The sequence below is a fragment of the Haematobia irritans genome, chromosome 3, assembly GCF_050003625.1.
Source record: "Haematobia irritans isolate KBUSLIRL chromosome 3, ASM5000362v1, whole genome shotgun sequence".
Classification (NCBI taxonomy): domain Eukaryota; kingdom Metazoa; phylum Arthropoda; class Insecta; order Diptera; family Muscidae; genus Haematobia; species Haematobia irritans.
This window is the reverse complement of record NC_134399.1, coordinates 80,793,676-80,816,521: the sequence shown is the minus strand read 5'-3', so window position 1 is coordinate 80,816,521 and position 22,846 is coordinate 80,793,676. Positions and strand designations below refer to the sequence as shown.

Here is a 22,846-nt window from a genome sequence, read left to right as displayed (position 1 = left end):
TGTTGTCACATGTCATGTTTGACAAAAAGGTGGGAGCATTTTCAATTTTTTGTTGTTGTTTTCAATCCTCTCTCTCTGGGTTTACATATAAATGTATAATAATTTCTTCTTTCTTGTGTTCGACTTCAACTCTCTTGATTCACCCTGGATTAGGAAATTAGTTTGTTGTGGTTGTTGTTTGTTTGCTCAAATAGGATATTATTATGTAGATTCCTCCTTAAATGTTATTCACGTACTATTAAAAAGAAATGAATAAAGACTTTAGTTTCTTTGTTTCGTTTTACAACCATTTGCCATTTTTGTTCAGCATCATCATCATCATCATCATTTCATGTCCTTTAGTTAATTGGTAGTAGTGGCTCCAGGACGCCATGCAACAATTGTTTGCTAAAACAAAGCATGAAAGAAAATAATAGTTTAGTATATGTACACATTGAAAAAATATTGTCGTGAGACCAATTTTATGTTCTTATGTCCTTCCCTTTGTCCGTATAGTTAAGTGATTCGACTTAATGATGGGTATCTTTGCATGAAAGAAAATTTTGAAAACGTGGTTTTAATAATTCTGAAAAATTCTTTAAATTTAATGAAATCGTCGTTAAGTTTGTTGACTTTTTTATTTCTATAGGAAATTTTGTAAAAAATTTATTTCTGTAGAAAATTTTTTCCAAACCTTTTTTCGGAAGGTTCAAGTGTAGTTCACCTTGGGTTTAGTGAACTGCCTGAATTTATTCTGATAATTGGTTGATAGTTTAGATGCAAGTAGAGGATGCTGGTGAGGAATGTGGTAATTCCGAAACGTGCGTCCATCCAACCATCTTGCAGTCTATAGGGATTTGTCCAAATAAATTTGACAAACATTCTTTTCCTCTGTTGGTTAACACTCTTGTAGTTTAGTCAACACAATGGTTTTAAAGCTGAGATCAAAACAACAAATATGACTGAAGTACAAACCCACAATAAAAAACAAAACACAAATTTTATTTCTATAGAAAAGTTTGTAAATTTTTTGGTTCTTAGAAAATTTAGCCATTTTTTGGTTCTATAGAAAATTTAGTCGAATTTTTGATTCTATAGAATATTTTGGTTCTATAGAAAATGTTGTCTAAATTTTATTTCTGTAGAAGATTTTGCCAAATTTTGTATTTCTATAAAAGATTTTGCCAAATTTTTACTTCTATAGAAAATTTTGTATTTCTATAGAAGATTTTGCCAAATTTTTATTTCTATAGAAAATTTTCTCAAAATTTTATTTCTATAGAAATTTGTTTTTTAAATATTATTTCTATAGAAAATTTTGTCAATTTTTTGGTTCTACAGAAAATTTAGTTTTGGTTCTAAAGAAAATTTAGTAAAATTTTTGGTTCTATAGAAAATTTAGTCAAATTTTTGATTCTATGGAATATTTTGGTTTTATAGAAAAGTTTTCCAAAATTTTATATCTATAGAAAATTTAGCCAAATTTTATTTCTATAGAAAATTTTGTCAAAATTTTATTTCTATAGAAAATTTTGTCAAAATTTTATTTCTATAGAAAATTTTGTCAAAATTTTATTCCTATAGAAAATTTTGTCAAAATTTTATTTCTATAGAAAATTTTGCCAAAATTTTATTGCTGTAGAAAATTTTGCCAAAATTTTATTGCTATAGAAAATTTTGCCAAAATTTTATTGCTATAGAAAATTTTGTCAAAATTTTATTTCTATAGAAAATTTTGCCAAATTTTTTTTTCTATAGAAAATTTTGCCAAAATTTTATTTCCAAGAAAATTTTGCCAAAATTTTATTTCTATAGAAAATTTTGTCAAAATTTTATTTCTACAGAAAATTTTGTCAAAATTTTATTTCTACAGAAAATTTTGTCAAAATTTTATTTCTAAGAAAATTTTGTCAAAATTTTATTTCTATAGGAAAAAATTTGTCAAAATTTTATTTCTATAGAAAATTTTGTCAAAATTTTGTTCTATAGAAAATTTTGTCAAAATTTTATTCTATAGAAATTTTTTCAAAATTTTATTTCTATAGAGTTTTGTCAAAATTTTGTTCTATCGAAAAGTGTGCCAAAATTTTACTTTTACAGAAGATTTTTCCAATATTTTTGGAAATTTGGTCAGCTTTTTTTCTATAAAAAATTCCTATTGTTATTGTCAAGTAAGTCCATTCTCAGTATCATGTCTTCCCTTTGTTAATAAGTGAACCAAATGATACAAACCTTGGGACTAATTTTTGTTTTGCTTGCGTCCACAGCTGACAAATTTGCCAAGTTCGATGTGGTAGCCATGTGGAAACCATAGTTTTTAGATGATGCAACTGTACCATTGTTAGATGCCACTTGCTGCAGATTGTTATTACTTGTAGAATTAGCAGCTGCTAATAACTGGGCAAAGTTACCTCTAAAATGCAAGCCATTTATATTGGTTGCTGGAGAAGTATTTAACTCGGAAGTCCCATTAGCTATAAGCAATGTGGATGAATTTGGAGCATCTAAATCATAGAAACCATAGGGACACTATTAGATAACAAGGAAACGATGAAGTAGAGTCCAGAATTATACACTTACCTTTAAGCATCAATCCATTAGAGACAGTTGTTCCCTTCGACCCTACGGTTGATGATGGAACCAATGCATTGTCGGCAGATGAAGTGACATGACCAGTTGTTGACGGTGGGAGACCATTAACCAATGTAATTTTTCCATTGGCATGATAAAATGCTGTTGCTAAAGTGGTAGATCCACTACCTGTTTTAATACCATTTGTGGGTGTCGATGATAAAATATTCAATTCAGCACCTCCTGGTAAACGACACAATTCGCTAGCGGATAAAATTGAGGTTGCCACCGGCACAGAGCCATTAGTTATTGATGTTTTGCCCTTTGTTGTATTGTCACCAGCTTCTTGTTCTTCTTCTTCTTCTTCGACAAAATTGTTGGATATGATCATCTTTTGGCCATTTCCGTTTAGGAAATTTGTTGCAATACCTTCATGTAAGCCACTACTAATAATACCACCCACACAACCAACCCCCCCACCACCAGCAATATTTGTTGTTGCTCCTTTATCATTTAATACTTTTAGAAATTTTGCCGGTTGTTCTCCATCTTCTGCGGATAGTTGTTGTTGATGATGATGATGTTGATGGTTCAATGTCTGTTTATGATGTGGCGTCTGTTGTCGATGATTATATTGTTGGAGTTTAGCCATGGCATTAGATGTTCCATGGAGAGTGTTGGTATTATTAGACAAACTTAAGGTTTTCTTACGACCACCATTTAACTGGGTTTGAGAGTTGGTTAGAACTGCTGCTGCAGAATATATACAAAATTGATTCATTTATATCAGAGATGGGAAATCATCATTCATTCACACACGCACACACATACAATTACACAAAATAATATAGAAATGATGATTTAGTGGCAGAATTGATTTTGAGGTGTTTCTTTGTAGTAGTAGTGGTGGTGGTAGTGGAGGTACGAACGAGAAAATTTTGTTTTGGTGGTGGTTGGTGGTAATAGCATTGGTTGCCTCGTATTATGGGGAAATCTTAGAATTTTTGAAGGTCTTTTATTCAAAAAATGGAATACTCTCCAATTTTTTTGATCCCAGAGAAATTTTTAATTTTGATTTTCAATATTTTGGAACAGAAATATATACCATTGGAATCTTTTTTATGGTGTGGTTGATAAAATTTTGGTGTGACATTAGTCTTTTTTGCATTTTTGTTTTAAATCGAATCAATTTGAAAATGTATCCGTTTTCCCAGTTTGCATAATTTTTCATTCAATTTGTTTCTCTTATTGTTATCTTCATTCAAAAATATCCCATTAGCTTTTATTGTTTTTTTGTTTGTTTTATTTCAAGATCGTTGTTGAGTCCTCCCTTTTGTTTTGGCCAAATAAACAGAATTGCTTACACTAAATGGCAACCACGTAAGGCTTGCAACATTATTGCTATTTCCGATTGATGATGGTGGTTTAGGTTATGGAGAGGAGAAATCATAAAAGGAAGTGAAAAGAAATGCCAATGAAATTAATATTAAAAAAAATTAGGAATTCATATGCATATATATACGTATTAAATAGAAACAGAAAGGAGAATGAGGGGTGAAAGTATGACCCAATTTGATAAATTAACTACAGACAGCAAAAGCCATTTAAAATTAAAAAAAAAAAAAAAAAAAAAAAAACTTCTGCAGACTATTAAGACAAAACAAAAATCAGTTATTATTCAACTTCAAGGGGCTAACATTGTTTTCAAAATCATTTCGTTCTGTGGTAATTTTGAAGCAATTTAAAAACCAATTACCAAAAATTTGTTAGAAGACACAGCAAAGCAACTATTCTAAAAAAAACCCAAAAAGTCTGCTGAAAATAGTCACAGTTTGCAGGTACAAAAAATTTTATCTGTTGGTTTTTAAAATCGATTACACAAATTCATGATCGTATTACAATATACATATTAAGAATATGCATCGTATTAGTTCAAAAATCTAAATTTTTCCGAAATTAAGGTCTTTTTAAATTATGGAAATTAAGGTCTTTTAAATTATTGACATTTTAGGATATTGTATATTAAAAAAACATTTAATTTTACAATATAAAACTAAAGCAACGTTACATTTGAAATACAAAATAAATACTTTTCTATAAATATACATATAGTGAATTATTTCAAATTTGGCCTATACTTTCCTTTGATGAAATGAAAATAAGCAACTTTTAAATACAACAAAATAAGTTTTTAATAAAAAAAAAAACATTTCTAAATATATTATCTACACAAAACATTTCTGTAATACATTCAATTAATGTATTAATTGGAGTTTTAATTGAATATTTCGATGAATTTAATTTAATAATTAATTAATCTAAAGAAACAAATAAATTATTAATTTCTTTAATAATAATTTTTTTGTAATTTATGCAATAGATTATTAACAATTTTTTTATTAATAATTTTCATCGAATTTCCTTCATTTTATTGAAAATAAACTGAGACAACAAAATATATAGATAATACAATAAAAATTAATTATGTAATTAATCCATTAATCAATAATAAATTTTTATACCCTCCACCATAGGATGGGGGGTATATTAATTTTGTCATTCCGTTTGTAACACATCGAAATATTGCTCTAAGACCCCATAAAGTATATATATTCTGGGTCGTGTTGAAATTCTGAGTCGATCTGTCTGTCCGTCCGTCCGTCTGTTGAAATCACGCTAACTTCCGAACGAAACAAGCTATCGACTTGAAACTTGGCACAAGTAGTTGTTATTGATGTTGGTCGTATGGTATTGCAAATGGGCCATATCGGTCCACTTTTACGTATAGCCCCCCCTATTAAACGGACCCCCAAATTTGGCTTGCGAGGCCTCTAAGAGAAGCAAACTTCATCCGATCCGGCTGAAATTTGGTACATGGCGTTAGTATATGGTCTCTAATGACCATGCAAAAAATGGTCCATATCGGTCCATAATTATATATAGGCCCCAAAAAAACCGATCACCAGATTTGACCTCCGGAGCCTCTTGGAAGACCAAAAATTCATCTGATTCAGTTGAAATTCGGTACGTGTTGTTAATATATGGCCTCAAACACCCATGCAAAAATTGGTCGATATCGGTCCATAATTATATATAGGCCCCATATAAACCGATCCCCAGATTTGACCTCCGGAGCACCTTGGAAGAGCAAAATTCTTCCCATTCGGTTGAAATTTGCTACGTGATGTTAGTATAGGGTATCCAACAACCATGCAGGAATTGGTTCCTATCAGTCCATAATAATATATAGCTCCCATATAAACCGATCCCCAGATTTGACCTCCGGTGCCTTTTGGAGAAGCAAAATTCATCCGATCTGGTTGAAATTTGTTACGTGGTGGTAGTATATTATATTTAACAACCATGAGAGTTGAAATTTGTGGATGACAGTCTTTCGTAGAAGTTTCTACGCAATCCATGGTGGAGGGTACATAAGATTCGGCCTGGCCGAACTTACGGCCGTATATACTTGTTTTTTTTTTTTTTTTTTTTTTTTTTCAAATGTCTATTCTCTTGGTTCCGAATGTCTATTCTCTTTACTCCGAATACTAATTCTAATATTCAAATTAAATAATATTTAGACTTAAGCATATCAAATTTTTGGCCTTATCATAAAACAGTTTCCCGAAACAACATACAAGCGGTTTCACAGAAATTGCTCTCTTTTCATTCTCTCGCTGTGTTATGTTGATATCTTCCGTCAACCCTCCCGGTTTCCATCTCTATTTCTTTCTCTATACTCTCTCTCTCTGTCGCTCTCTGAATAAAATATCACAACATATATATGTTTACTCGAAATTTGTAAATTTATATATGTTTACATTCACACATATTATTTTTATAAAACATCCATCCCTCAAACATAATATATTCTAACATATTAACATATGTGTCCCAAACATTTAGTGTTAGTTTAGGAACATTACATGTTTGCACTTAAATATATTGTGTTTAAAAATTGTGCCCGAAACACATTTAGTTTATATCGGAACATATGAAAAACATATTATTCTAACAGTGTATATATCGAGCGATAAATCATAAATAAACTTTTGCGAAGTTTCCTTAAAATTGCTTCAGGTTTAAATGTTTCCCATATTTTTTTACTAACATTGTGTTCCACCCTAGTGCATTAGCCGACTTAAATTTTGAGTCTATAGATTTTGTAGAAGTCTATCAATTCTGTCCAGATAGAGTGATATTTAAATGTATGTATTTGGGACAAACCTTTATATATAGCCCCCAACACATTTGACGGATGTGATATGGTATCGAAAATTTAGATCTACAAAGTGGTGCAGGGTATAATATAGTCGGCCCCGCCCGACTTTAGACTTTCCTTACTTGTTTTATAAGAAATATGAATTTTCCGATTATGATTATAAATAAAAGGATTTTTCTTTGTATTTGAGTCACAACTTTATGAAACCAATTATTTGCGAACATAACTTTCAATTATATTTTTAATTGGAAATTAATTTTTAAATTTATCTAAAATGTAAATAGGGCCAATAATAAATAATTTAATTAAGAATCTGAACATTTTCAATTATTTTCTTAACTGACTATTTTTTAATTTGATTAAAAAGTTAATTGTATCAGTTAAATTCTTAACTCATTTCGTTTTAAACTTCAATCACCTTTTGATGAATTGAAAATACTTTGGTAATATTTTTTTTCTGTGTATCATTCTATTGATTTATATTATAAGATTCAATTCATAAAATTTAATAAATAAATAAATTTCTTTAATTGTGTTTTGTTTTGATCAAACAATAGTGACAATTAGTTCTTTGGAAAATTAGTTTATTTCTTTTGTTTTGTGTAGACAACCATTAGAATTGTTCAAATTTTTTCAGGGTAACAAATTTCGAATTTGACTGAATTTCGTAAGAAAGTTTTTCAATGTCTTGACAAATTCGATGTTGCCCACCCCTGCATCGATTTAAATTTTAGGGTTACTACTTACCATTATTTGTATTATTTACTCCTTGTGCGGGTGCTGATGTTGCTATAATGGTTGCGGCAGCCGATGTGGCGCCATTGCCAATTACAGATCCAGTCACACCATTGACGGCGGCTGCTTGTAATTTCAAACCATTAGGAATGTTAACGGTCACATTGCGACCATTACTAATCACCCCATTAATTGGCGGTGATGACGAGATCAAAGATGACGATGATGAGACACCACTCGATGAGGACGGTGATGGTGAGGGTGTCGATGGAGTTGGCGAGCCACGTGTTATAGCTGTAGCCGAAATATTTTTGGCTGTCAATGACAATGGCATGGTATTGCCACCGCCACCACCACCAAAGGTCACCAATGTATTGGGGCTACCAGAGGTGGGACTGTTGGCACCACCGGCAACCCCAATATGATTGCCACCTCCAAGACCAGCGACGACCTGAGTTGGTATAGCTACGGCTTGTATGGTAGTCGAAATTGTTGTTGTTGTCGTTGGATGTTTACGTTGATGTTGCAATATGAAATTGTTGTTGTTGCTAATTGAAATTGGTGATGTTGTAGAGCTGTTGTTGCTAGAGTTGTTGTTGTTGTTGATTTTAGTTATCACAGGCGATATTGCAGTTGGCATAGCAGTTTGTAACTATATTTGTAACAATTACAGATACAATTTGCATCGATCAATCAAAATGTGTTTATAAATATGTATATATTTCGATAGCAAATATTAATTTAAATATTTTTAGATTATTTTATTATTATATATATTTATTTTAATTAAATAAATTTAATTTGATTTGTTTTTTTTTTTTTAATGAGATCGTAGGTTTTTGTTGCGTGTGTGTGTAAAATTGTGTATGTTTGGTTTTGTAGTAAGAATAGTTGAAGGCAGGATTTGTAGAGGGTTACTCAATGTAGGATATATCTCAAAATATACCAACCGAAGGGGGGTGTGGGAAAGAAAGGAAATAAAAAGGGACATTTTAAAAATCATATTGTTTTGTTTTTAATTTTGTTAATCCAAAATAATATCAGAATTTTTATTAACTGATGCAGGAGGCATATGGATTAGGCTCTGGGGAAAGAGAATTACTTGATTCTTCATCTCTTGGAGTAGAATATTTCTCATTGATGAATGAATCAATTATTGCAATTCCTCGTTTTCCTCATATGTAACCATTCTTCAGGATATGTGGGATATATTTTCTTTTTTTTAGATTTTGATTTGATTTAGGTGGATTATGTTGTGATTCTGCTTAAAGAAAACTGTTTTCTTCGTCTTCTTTTTAATTTTATGCTAACACTGAATTTCTTTCATCATCACTATAGTATGCAATTGATTTTTACTACTTACACCAGCGCCAACTGGTGAGGACATTGCATTGCTGCTGCCGTTGCTATTGCTACCATTGCTGCCGCCACTGGACAGCGAACTCGATGAGCTGTACAATGTACTGCCACGGCCAGATGAGAGTGAATGTACATCATTTATGGTATCTGTAAGAAAACAAAAACAAACAATAAAATAATGTTGGTTTATTAAACGTTTATAATTTTTTTAAACTTAAATTATAAAAAACGTAAATTGAAATTGTTTTGAAAATAACTAAAACATATTCTATAAAATCCCCCCAAAAAATTGTAATTTCATATTTAGTTATAACCTTTTAATTCACACAGAACAAAATAGTTTTTGGATTCAATTAGGACATTAATTGATTCAATTAATTTTTAATTGAAATGATAGTATCGGACACCAGAGTCAATTAGAAAATTAATTGGTTAAATTCAAAACCAAAGATTATTCCTTTAAATTAAAAATTCTTTACTTTTAGTAAACAGACAAAGGCATACGACTTTATCTCAAAGATTCGTGTCCTAAATTGAAAGAAAGAAACAATTTCTTAATTTCAAAGAAATTTGAATTACATATTAAGTCAATATTTTTTGGAGTACGGTCTTAAATATTTAATTTTCATTTTAAAGGTGTCGATATGACTCTGGTGTCAATCTTCAAGAAATTTGGTATTACTACACGGTTGCCACAGTTGGTTCTACCAAAAATGGTAGATTGCTTACAGTTTGGTAAATTGTTAGAATTCTTGATGTTTTGCTAGATTTTGCAAAATATTCCCACTAATTGGTACTTCACAAATTATCTATAGAAATAAAATTTTAACAAAATTTTCTATAGAAGTAAAATTTGGACAACATTTTCTATAGAAATGAAATTTTGACAAAATTTTCTATAGAAATGAAATTTTGACAAAATTTTCAATAGAAATGAAATTTTGAAAAAAAATTTCTATAGAAATGAAATTTTGACAAAATTTTCTATAGAAATAAAATTTTGACAAAATTATCTGTAGAAATAAAATGTTGACAACATTTTATATAGAAATAACATTTTGACAAAATTTTCTGTAGAAATACAATTTTGACAAAATTTTCCATTGAAATGAAATTCTCACAAAATTTTCTACAGAAATGAAATTTTGACAAAATTTTCTGTAGAAATGGAATTTTGACAAAATTTTCTGTATAAATAAAATGTTGACAAATTTTGAAACAATTTTCTGTAGAAATAAAATGTTGACAAATTTTGACACAATTTTCTATAGAAAAAAAATTTTGACAAATTTTTCTATCGAAAACATTTTCTATAGAAATAAAATTTTGCCAAAATTTTCTATAGAAATAAAATTTTGAAAAAATTAGCTACAGAAATAAAATTTTGACATAATTTTCTATAGAAATAAAATTTTGATACAATTTTCTATAGAAATGAAATTTTGATACAATTTTCTATAGAAATGAAATTTTGACAAAGTTTTCTATAGAAATGAAAATTTTCTGTAGAAATGGAATTTTGACAAAATATTCTATAGAAATAAAATGTTGACAAATTTTTACACAATTTTCTATAGAAATAAAATTGTGAAAAAATTTTCTAAAGAAATAAAATTTCATAAGAAATGAAATTTTGACAAAATTTTCTATAGAAATGAAATTTTGGCAAAATTATCTATAGAAATAAAATTTTTACAAAATTATCTATAGAAATAAAATTTTGACAAAATTATCTATAGAAATAAAATTTTGACAAAATTTGCTATAGGAATAAAATTTTGACAAAATTTCCATAGAAATAAAATTTTGACAAAATTTTCTATAGAAATGAAATTTAGACAAAATTTTCTATAGAATTGAAATGTTGATAAAATTTTCAATAGAAATAAAATGTTGACAAATTTTGACACAATTTTCTATAGAAATAAAAATTTGACAAAATTTTCTATAGAAATAAAATTTTGACAACATTTTCTATAGAAATAAAATGTTGACAAATTTTGACACAATTTTCTATAGAAATAAAATTTTGACAAAATTATCTATAGAAATAAAATTTTGACAAAATTATCTATAGAAATAAAATTTTTACAAAATTATCTATAGAAATAAAATTTGGACAAAATTATAGAAATGAAATTTTGACAAAATTTTCTATAGAAATGAAAATTTTCTGTAGAAATGGAATTTTGACACAATTTTCATAGAAATAAAATTTTGACAAAATTTTCTATAGAAATGAAATTTTGACAAAATTTTATATAGAAATGGAATTTTGGCAAAATTTTCTATAGAAATGGAATTTTGACAACATTTTCCATAGAAATAAAATTTTGACAAAATTTTCATAGAAATACAATTTTGACAAAATTTTCTATAGAAATAAAATTTTGACAAAATTCTCTATAGAAATAAAATTTTGACAAAATTTTCTATAGAAATAAAATTTTGACAAAATTCTCTATAGAAATAAAATGTTGACAAAATTTTCTATAGAAATGGAATTTTGGCAAAATTTTCTGTAGAAATAAAATGTGACAAAATTTTCTATAGAAATAAAATTTTGAGACAATGTTCTATAGAAATAATATTTTGACACAATTTTCTGTAGAAATTAAATTTTGACACAATTTTCTATAGAAATTAAATTTTTATAAAATTTTCTATAGAAATGAAATTTTGAAAAAAATTTCTTAGAAATAAAGAAATAAAAAGTTGACAAAATTTTCTATAAAACTAAAAATTGTAACAAAATTTTCTATAGAAATAAAATTGTGATGAAATTTTCTCTAGAAATTAAATTTTGCAAAATATAATTTTGTTTGGTAATTTTTTGGTAAAATTTTCTCCAAATTGGGATAGATTATTTTTTGGCTCGAGTGGCAACAGTGATTACTAAGCTTTTCACACTTTATACTTGAGTGGCAGATTGGTTCACTTATCAATTACACCATTATTTCAGGAAATACAAATTCTACGGGAAGCGGACATGCTACTATTTGGATCTCTTTCATAAGCAAAAAGTACCTTTTGGCATAAAAAAAAGTAAGGTACCATTTGGTGAATCGCAACACGAGGTATTTTCTAAAGCTAAAATAATATTGTGACATTTGACAGTATCTGGAATTGAGTCCTCTAAGTAAACGGTGGATATGTTAACCATTAGACTTTGTTTTCCTAATCCTATAATTTATATAACACAAAAATTCTCTCTCTGTATATTTACCCTCCCTATTATTCACATTTATTTAACCTTCACACAAAACCAAAACGAATGATAATAAAATTCCTATCCGTCCGATTGATTTGCCTATTTCGTTACAACAAGAGGGTCCATCGAAATAGCACATTTTGCCACCATTTTTTTTTCTAAAACTTAGAATTCAAAAAAAAAAACAGAAACACCTCGAAGCTTTATTAGCATAAACACAAGGCAGTGTTATTGGTGGAATTACTGGAAATCACTTAGAACTACATGAGAAGAGAGGGCAGGGGGAACTATCTACATCTCTGTGATAATGGATGCATTTGTTAAAAAAAAGTTTCTTTTTTAGCTTTATGGAATGAATTAATAAATAAATTGTTTGATATGTCCTTTCTTTATCTAAGAATTTGATTTACACAAAATCGTTTTGTTTTCCTTCTAGCCATTCATTGGAAATGAGATTGTATGTATGGCATTTAATTGGTATGGAAAACAAGCATGCTTCTTGGCGATTGTCGAGACGTGTCAAATAGGATAGAGGTGGAGCGGTAGGTAGGTAGGTAGGCTTTATGTTTCGCAACTCGAATATTAAGCGGGTCTTTGGAGTTTTCTTGCATCAGGCCAAAGAAATGGCCAATGTAGATCATAGCAGCTATTCTGAGGAGATTTTGATGAGATGCAAAAATATGTCGCCAAATAAGATTCAATACTTGAACTACTTTAAAACGTACAATTTTTGAATACATTTTGTTTGCGAGATACAATATATGTATGTGTGGGTAGGTAAGCTCGTTATTGGTACTGCTTCTCATTATTATTATAATAATGGATTTGATTTGCATTGCATGTGCCTGCTTGTTATAGAAATTTTTAGAAAAACATAAAGAAACGGATATTATAGCAATAAATGTAAAATAAAAGGAAATTTTCAAAGTTTTTCTTTTTTGTTCTAGAACAAAGCGAAAATTCTGTAGTTTTTAATTTTGGCTTGGAAATTTGCAGGGCATTTTAGCAAAAGTTCGGGCTGAGGCGGAAATATCCAAGGCAGAGAATGAAGCACCCCCCCCTGAGTGGCGACGCTGATTTTTGTCGCCGCCTATTAAAAATACCAATTTACGAAGAGAAAATTGATTGTACAATAAATTTATTTATTTATCCACGAAGTAATACAAAAGCCCAAAGGCTAAAAAGGGCTAATAGAAAAAAATGACATGATCCTTCTTAAATTTCAATGGTAATCACTGTCGACTATATCAAATTGAATCGACTCAGCCGTTAAGACACCTCAGTGGTACAATGGTTAGCATGCCCGCCTTGTATACACAAGGTCATGGGTTCCATTCCAGCTTCGACCGAACACCAATAAGTTTTTCAGCGGTGGATTATCCCACCTCAATAATGCTGGTGACATTTCTGAGGGTTTCAAAACTTCTCTAAGTGGCAATGTGGAACGCCGTTCGGGCTCGGCTATAAAAGGAGGTCCCTTGTCATTGAGCTTAAAATGGAATCGGGCAACACTCAGTGATAAGAGAGAAGTTCACCAATGTGGTATCACAATGGGTTGAATAGTCTAAGTGAGCCTTATACATCGGGCTGCCACCTAACCTAAGACACCGCCGTTGATAAGAATGGGTCGGCTGTAAACTCTGATATAAATATATGCTAAAATATAAACTCAGGCATGTAAGCTGTATTCAAATCCTTGGACCGTATATGCCTTAACTGGGAAACGATATTAGGTTTTTGCACACCTCTCAACGAGATGGCAAAGCCACTCAATATTTAGAATTCATCAGCACAAGCACTTGCGAGCAGTGTTGCTAGTATTTTTCTGGCTCCTCTCCCCAAATTATGACGCTTTCGTCCCCAAATATCCACAATTTTAAACAAAATTCCTCACAAAAATTCCCAACAAATTTTTAACAATTTTTTATGAAAAAAAAAAAAAATAAAGAAATAAGCTCTGCGGTAAAATATCGGTAATAATTTAAATATTGAAAATATTTTGCCATACCAACTTGCGATATGCAATAATATCAATATTTCGAAACACAACACTAGGAGATCGGTGATTTTCTTATAAATGTTCGAAAAATGAAAATGGTAGTTCGGTCACCATGTACGAAACTTTATATCTAAATAATCAAGTGATAAAATTGGGTGGTATATAAATATGAAGGCGTACCATCTTCATAATTTCTATATTTGTGGAATATATTGCCAAATCAGTGATGAACACTGATGAGAACACAGTAGAGCTCGACCGAAGCGGGTTTTTTTGGCCGAAGCCGATGTTCGGCAAAAAAGCAATAATCGGCATAAAATTTCCTCCTCAAATTTGTAATGCATAAATACAACAATAAAAGGTAATTCATTTGATATTATAGTGAAAAAACAAGATTTTTTATAATTTTTTACGTATTATTTGTACTGGGCGTTTTGACTGAGACAAATTCGTCCTCTTGACGCCGAAGACCGATTCGTGGCCGATTATCGATTTTTGGCCGAATGCCGATGCTTTGGTCGAGCTCTAGAAGGCAGAATTTAGGCCCGAGTCCCCACGTAATGATTTCACAATTGTAGAAAAATGTCTTAACCTAGCTGAGTAAAATTATAAATTTGACCTCCAAAATCAAATCCTGAGTCCGTTTCTAGTCCAAATGCTTCATTTGTACCCTTTTGTATCGTTTTTTTTTTTATTAATGTACATATAAACAGAAAATAGAATCATGAAAATCATTATTGCAAACCTGATTAAAATTACCCAAATTTACGGAAAATCCCCACCAAATCCCCAAATTCCCAACCCAAAATTGCCAATTAGGCAACATTAAAACAAATTTCTTAAAAATAAAGAAATTTTAATTGAAAGAAAGTTTTTTCTTTAAATTTAGATCACGAATCTTTGAAATCTGCGTCCCTCCGTTAAAGTCGTATGTCTTTGAAATTAGGAAATTTTTCTTAAAGTCGACAAAAGTATATAACTTGTAAGGAAGCCATTTGAGGTGAGAAATGTGTGAACCCTAGCCGATTGTGATTTTCCAGCCACTACAGCTCAACGGCCACCTAACGCCAGGGAAATTATTAAGAAGTATAAATAAAATGTTAACATTCAAACCTTTCCACCTCTATGTCGAAAGGGGTATTCCGCAAGAGGAGTTCGTTCTAACACCCTTACTTTTAAATATTTCTATAAAAAGTTGTTTGCTCTCTCTCTTGCAAAGGAAACGATGGAAATTGTAGCATACGCAAATAATTTAGCATTAGCGTGAAAATTTCAAATATAATTAACCCTAGAATGCTAAACATAGCCTGTGAGGCGAAGTAAATGTTTGTTTTTGTGATCTCTCCCTATCGCTCACTTGTATCAAAGCATACGCTCGTGCCAACTCAGTCTATTGTTGTACGTTATTTTTGTTACTTAATAACCCAGTAAAAAAAAGTGTCACAAAAAAAATAAAATGTTCTTTTTTTATCCGGAAGTGGGGCCAAATTGACGCAGAAGCGATGAATTTAATATGGGCTTGTCATAGGACGGATGTCCACCATTTCAACAGCCGCTGGACTGAATTGGCCTCACTTCTTTGTGATATTTTGGCAAATGAATAATTTTTATTATTTTTTTTTTTTACGATTTTTAATGCATTATAACGCTTGTCTGGAACGTTTGCCATCAAATATTTTCAAAAATTCGCAATTTTTCTAGAAAGAATTTAACATTTTTTTCCGGCTAAATTTAAATAATTTGTACCATTTTATTAATTCTTAATATGTTTTTAACCTATTTGAAACAAAAAAAAATAAATAAATAAATTTCCCATTAAAAATATGAAAAAAGCGGGTTGTAAAAAATTGACTCAAATGAACTGTGCAGTTAAAATAAAGAACATCTTTGGGAGGGCAATTTTTGAAGTTCTTTTAAAGGTGTGCCTTGAGAAGAACTTCTAAATTTTTTTGCTGGGAAGCAATAAACTTGTTTTTGTTTTGATATATTTTTTGCTTTTCGAAGTGAAGTATGGGGTTTTTGTAAAAGTCGCCTCGTAGGCGAAGTTTAGCATTATAGCGTTAAAAAATATGTTTAGCATTCTAGGGTTAAGAGATATCATACAGAGAGTCAGAAACATTGCAGAAGTTTGGAAAATTGAAACCCAAAAATGAAGCGGGATGTACAAATCTTCCTGGGAATAAAGATTACTTAAATTTCTATCTAGATGATTCCAAAGTAGAAAGGTAAGTAGATTTTGGTGTCTTTACTAGAGATCTGGAACTTAATATCGCTGTAATGTTTTTCAAACTCATAGAAAAAAGTCTGCTAAAAATAGCAGTGGGTGTCTGCCGTTATACTTTTTTTACGATTGTCACGATTTAGCGAAAAACCAATTGTAATTTTTTTAGATTTTAAAATGTTACCAAAAGTATATTTAAGAAACCAAAAATAGTTTTTTTTTGTATTCCTGCATTGCATTCTAATATTCTTATTCTTAAATGTGATCAGCAAACATTTTGCCTTACTTTGATACATTTTCAGACATTTTCTTAATATTTTGCCGCTAGTTTTACATTTTTGCATGTTTCACGTTTTTTTGTATAATCTAGCTTAAAAATTGGAAACAATGTCTGCTGTTACAGCAAAGATTGACTGATTTCCCTTTTTCAGCATACTTTTAGCTATTTTAGCAGGCGTTTCTGCTGTGTCAACTAACAAATTTCTTAGGGTGCAGCTATGTTTTACGAGCAGCATGTTACTCTCACTGCATTGTACGACATCTATACGGTTGACATTCTTCTTTTTTTTTGCGCCTGTATCTCTTTTTCTTATTTCCGGTAGAGATATTACATTTGGAGAGATTTGGAGATTTGTTGACTGCAAGAAATATATTGTGGGACTTATCTAGATATTTATGATTAAAACTCCGAAAAATTGCCACATCGGCCACCTGTTTGTCTTTTCTGGCCCTAGACTTTTATGGACAATTTTAAGCCCATACCGATGTGTAGTGCCCTTTACTGATTTACCATTACCATTTATGACTTTTTTCTCACTGAGATCTTCAGTCCATTGTGATACCCTAGATGGTGGCAGTACCTTCTTGGTAGAGTACCTTCTAATAAATGTTGGCTTATATATATATATTCAGATAATCAACCTGCAATCATAATCTTGGAGTCTGTGCCCCTCGAAATTCGACAACGGCTAAAGACTGTCGTAAATCTCTCAATGAGATGGTTGAGTAGTTAAATATATATATGCAATATACTAAAGAACTGCAAACTGTGTTACAATAGCCCACCTTGCATCCCAAGGGTAGTGAGTTTAAAACCCAGTTTGGACTGTTTTTCATTGGTGATTTATCTCCTGTCAATAATGAGAGGTGCACACAATGGACTTGTGTCCCTCATTTCGAAAACGGCTATAGATGATCGTAAATCTCTCAACGAGATGGTTGAATAGTTAACTATTCACCTAATGTGGATGTCTTACCACAGGAATATATCAAAGAACCGCAAACTGAATGAGTAGGCAAGACTGGAGGCTATTTTATATATTCCAGAAGAATAAAAATCTTTAGAGTTAATGTGGTGCAATGGCAATGGTCCTCCTTGTACCCCAAGGGTATTCTTTAGTCTTAGTTTGTTGTGTAATATCAGAAATATACTGAAGCTAGCCTAAAATCTGTTGGTGTGTCCTTAGCACCAGGCAAGCCCATTCTGTGTGGGAAGATACTTAGGAATTTGGGATTGATGATGAAGATTACGGTTCTTTGGACGGTATTTTCCCCTTGTATACCTTGGCTACTTTAAAGGTACATAAACTTCTGTCTAATCGGACATAACACCATTCCTACTCTACCCGAATCACCATAATATTGTTAAATTAGATTTTCCCAAACATTATATTGTTAAAATTTATTGCACTTACCTCTCTCACTTGGAATGCTACCAATTTCGATATCCGGAAATATACCCGAAAATATTTGTTCATACTTTGGACCAAGTTCACGTTTTAAGGAAACAATACGTTTTTGTAAATTGATTTTATCATTGGCCAAATGTTCCCATTTTGCTTCCAATTCTTGATTTTGCTTTTGGTAACTCTGAAAACCAAAATTGAAGAGTTGATTAAAATTTGTACCCTAGAAAAGGTGGCATTGTTTGGCTATCAAAGACTTACTTGGACACATCTTAAAGCTTCACCCAATATAGCCAAATTCGAAGTCTTTCGACGATCTTCATCCTTTAGCGATAATTGATTTTTTAATGCTTCATAGCATTCCTTTAAGTGGGCACGACGATTTTTCTCTAGTTTATTGTGGACTTCACGGGTACCGGCCCTATTTAGGAGGAAAACAAAAAAAACACAGAAAAAGTTAAAAAGACAAGAAAATCAAGAGGACTCTATCATATCGACTTACCCATTACTTGTGGAACTTATGGTACGCCTTCTAGGCGTTACGTGTGATACATGCGGATTACCGCCTGCAGATCCGGCCTGCTGTGATGATGCAGCATTCATCATGTGCATGTAATGATTGCCTCCTCCCTGTCGTGGCGGTGAATGTTGACTATTCGATGAAGTGCTATAGCCGCCGGTATGCTGTTGTTGTTGCGTTGGTGGTATATCATCGACCATCATGCTGCTACTACTGTTGCTGCCGCTGGTATTGTTGCCATTTGGGTTTTGTACATGCATTGGATGATTGGCTGAAATTTTTTGGGAGGACAATGAGAAACTTCGTATACGATATTGTGAAGGCTCAACAAATTTCCTACTCGCCATAGGCGGAGGGGTTAACGGAGTAAATTGTTTGTGGCGACCCACAATTGGGCCACCGCCATTGCTAGTGCTCAATAATTGTTGCTGTGTGGTAGCAGCATAAGGCACTGCTGCAATTATATTGGACATATGGGTGCTTGTTCCATTTATAGGAATACTAATGGTTTTTTGTATACCTCCCCCCAGACCTGGATGTGATTGGACATTAACAATGCGTACACCATTGCTCAAAAGCAAATGTTGCCTTGTTATGGCGGTACCACCACCACTTGCTGCATTTTCTATCTCCCCATCATTACTACGTTCGATCAATGAAATCTTAGTGGCAATTGGGGCTTTTCGGGAACTGATATTTTGTCCTTCATCCTCATCATCATCATCTACCACCAACATTTCTACTTCTTCAGATTGTTCGTATTGTTGTGATGGTGAGTGTGATTGTTGTGCTATTGTGCCACCACAACTGTCACTAGTTATGTTTTCGCGGGATAAGGTGTTCTTAGTGCCCGTATGGCTGACTAGCAGATATGAGGTAGTGTTGGTTGTGAAGGAGATCTTGGTGTTTTCATCTTCTAAATGGTAGTGTATTGAAATTAATTTAGGGGGTGGGGTTGGTGGGTGGTGGACACAGATGTGAATGTTTTTGAGAGGAAATTTTAAGGGGGAAAAAACAAAAGAAAAAGAGAAATTATAAAATAAAAAAGTGTTTAAGATTCACAAACACACACAGACAGAGCATGAAGAGAGTGGAGAGGCGCTTGGTGATATGAGCAATGTACACAGAGAATTACTGAGTAGTGAGAGCAACAAATTGAAACTTATACGTATGTTGGCATATGGTGGTGATGTGATGTATTGAAAGATGTAAATTACAAATGGTTTGTAGTAATGAGGCATTCCCATTATGACAGACATTTGACAAATGTTTGAATTCAACACATATACTATTGAATTCGAGTAATTTTTAAATAGAGCGCTATAAATTGTTCACTTTGCATTAATAAGCTCATTTTAATGTTTATGTGCTGTTCATAAATCTAAAAGCCTTTCTGCAGCTATGCCTAATGGTTCAAATCTATAACGGAAAGCTCCGTCCTTATCGTACATACTGTCATTTTCGGTACATAGAAACCTCCATATAAACCGATCTCCCGTTATAACTGCTCAAATGACAAGAAAGCGAGTTTCAAATCGATCGAAGTCTTAAGTTTGTACCTTTAAATTAATTGATATTTCCAAATAGCCTGACATATGGGACCTTCACATAAGATACAATGAAGATGATTTATATCGTTTGTGTTTTTAAATTAGCCTATAGGCATATACACATTTTTTTATAAAAGGAAAGCCCATAGCTTGATTCAGCCCGATTCTAAGTTAAACTCAATGATAAGGGAATCTCACCGTTGAACAACTTTTGAGTGTTCGACCCAAATTGGGATAGAAATTTTGGCCTTTTTCATGTATGGCAGGCGTGCTAAAACCCTGTACCCTATTTTACGGGTCATGGGTTCGACTTTTTGTATACAAGGCAGGCATACCAATCATTCTCCAACAAACTCAGATTCAACCCCCAGTGGGAGCGAAAGTTTTTCAATTTGTATAAGGATATATAAAATAACAATTGAAATTTTGCAACAATTCGATTTACAACAAATGTTGCCTAGTTTTATTATTATTTTTAATCTAATTATTCTATGGTTGTTGTTGAAGTACAGGAAAAAGATTTTTCATATCTCTGAGAGAAGCTCCATTCTCATGAATCGACATTTCGTTTTGTGTTTTTAGTAAGGAGAAAATTTCCTCAAAATTAAATTTCGTATTTTCACGGGTTCAGTTGCAATTTCAAAAATACTCAAATTGTTGATAATATATGAAAATTGTTAAGACGAAAATCAAATTATTATTATTTTTTTAATTTTCATAAACACCATTTTCTGTTGCAGATATATAAGGGAAAACTCATTACTCACGTGTTGATCACGTGTTCTCATTTCGATTCATAAAATTTTCAAATTTCCATTGTTATTTATGATGAATATTTTAATATTTTTCTTTAACAAAACCCCAAAAAAAAGAAAAATAAGATTGACTACATTTTGTGAATCGGATTGAATGGATTGATTTTGAAATTATCTTGAAATAATGTATTCAAAAAATATTTTTTGTTGTGGTATTGCTATTGATATAACGTAGATTCAGCCGTTTTCGAGACTTTATGAACTGATATGGAATTGAATGCATAATGTCCACATGTTTAAAACGGATGCTGGTATAACCATCACGTCCTCCTGTTTGTCGTACTCCCTCCGACAGCATCATGAGACAATACAACAAAAACCTAACTTTCAATAACATTTTTGTTTTTGTGTGTCTGAGAGAGACTCACGTGGTTGGCTGGGTTAATTGATCAATACGAAAATCGTCAACAGTTACAAGTTTTGCTTATGTAAAACAAAGGATGGCAAATCAAAAAAAAAAATGAATTTATTTGGTCATGCGCATTTTGAAATAATGTGCACTTTTTTTGACTACATACGAATATTAAATCTTTGTGAACGATGGATGGGAGATTTCATGGTTTGCAAAACCCCAAAAAAATCCCTAGCCTTTATCTTCCTAACCACAATGATATATAATACAAAATTTTTATATGTTGTTCTTGGGAATAAGGAATAAAATGTGAAGAAAAAAAGAGTGAATGATTCATGCGATATTGATAATTCTTTAGTTATATGAACTAAAAAAGGGAGAAAAAAGTTATACTCAAGTGAAGCATACAATTTCTCCCAAGGTACCCTACGGGAAATGGATCAACCCCAGGACTCGTATAGGACTAGTCTCTGATGTTTAGGGAACATTCCTAGTTTGCACCAATTCCCCGTATGTGTATCTTAGGCACATTCAGTAAAACACAAACAGATTCCCTTAATGCCATGTTGCATCTATTGCCTTAAGACGTAGTGGCCAAACAGTCAGCTGCATCAACGCCCAGCAAAAAAATTTGGAAGTTCTTCTTAAGGCACAACTTTAAAAGCACTTCCAAAAGTGTCCTCCCAAAGATGTTCCTTATTTTAACTGCTTAGGAAGTTCATTTGAGTCAATTTTTTATAACTCGCTTTTTTCATATTTTTAATGGAAAATTAAAAATTTTATTGTTTCAAATAGGTTAAAAACAGATTAAAAATTAATAAAATAGTGCAAATTATTTAAATTTCGCCGAAAATATGCTAAATTCTTTCTAGAATAATTGCAAATTTTTGAAAATATTTGATGTCAAACGTTCCAGACAAGCGTTATAATGCATTTAAAATCACAAAAAAAAAAAAAATTTAAATTAATTATTCGTCAAAATATCACAAAATTTCTTTATTCCCATCCAAATCACTGGATTCGTATCACACTTTAAGAAGTGATTCAAATTCAGTGCAACGTCTGTTGAAATGGTGGACATCCATCCTATGACAAGCCCATGTTAAAATCATCGCTTCTGCGCCAATTATGCACCACTTCCGGATCCAAAAAGAACTTTTTCACGACTTTGTTGGCGACGTTTTTTTTACTGGGCGGTTGTACGGTTGTGTGAGCTATCGTTGTGGTCTGAAACAAAACACGGTCACAGTGCTCAAAATAATGTCAGATGTGCCCAATACACTGAAAAAAATATTGATCTAATATGAAAGATTATGCAAAATAAATTTTAGGACAATCAATTTACTAAGGACAAACGCCTTTAAAATAATGCAATTTCAATTAAAAGAAAGTTTTTAATCTTTGCTTCAAATATTTTTTTCATTAAATTTATGCCATGAATCTTGGAAATTTACGTCCCCCTGTTAAAGTCGTATGTCTTTGAACGAAGGAAAATTTTCCTTAATGTATGTCGATGTAAAGAAAATTTAAATTTAATTCTTTAAAGTAATTGATATATAGCTAAGATTTATTTAACATATACACGGACGAGAAAGACTGGTTTTGTTTGGATCATATATGTTAATAT

General features: G+C 31.4%; 1 protein-coding gene across 9 annotated transcripts in view; it reads right to left on the bottom strand.

Annotated features, from left to right (window-relative positions):
• Positions 1 to 309: 309 nt before the first annotated feature.
• The window catches only part of Mnt, a 196,556-nt gene continuing 174,019 nt past the window's right edge, over positions 310 to 22,846 (bottom strand). For 6 of the 9 annotated variants that reach the window (XM_075298599.1, XM_075298600.1, XM_075298596.1 and 3 more), the window contains 8 exons: positions 18,485 to 19,418; positions 18,244 to 18,403; positions 17,992 to 18,166; positions 8,871 to 9,013; positions 7,520 to 8,159; positions 2,560 to 3,303; positions 2,212 to 2,483; positions 310 to 387 (listed from right to left, as the gene is read on the bottom strand). In XM_075298599.1, coding sequence (XP_075154714.1) covers positions 343 to 387; positions 2,212 to 2,483; positions 2,560 to 3,303; positions 7,520 to 8,159; positions 8,871 to 9,013; positions 17,992 to 18,166; positions 18,244 to 18,403; positions 18,485 to 19,418 — 3,113 coding nt within the window. In that variant the 3' untranslated portion in view covers positions 310 to 342. Of the gene's footprint in view, positions 388 to 2,211; positions 2,484 to 2,559; positions 3,304 to 3,503; positions 3,952 to 7,519; positions 8,160 to 8,870; positions 9,014 to 17,991; positions 18,167 to 18,243; positions 18,404 to 18,484; positions 19,419 to 22,846 lie in introns of those variants that run through there. The other 3 variants (XM_075298602.1, XM_075298595.1, XM_075298601.1) reach the window with 2 other exon arrangements.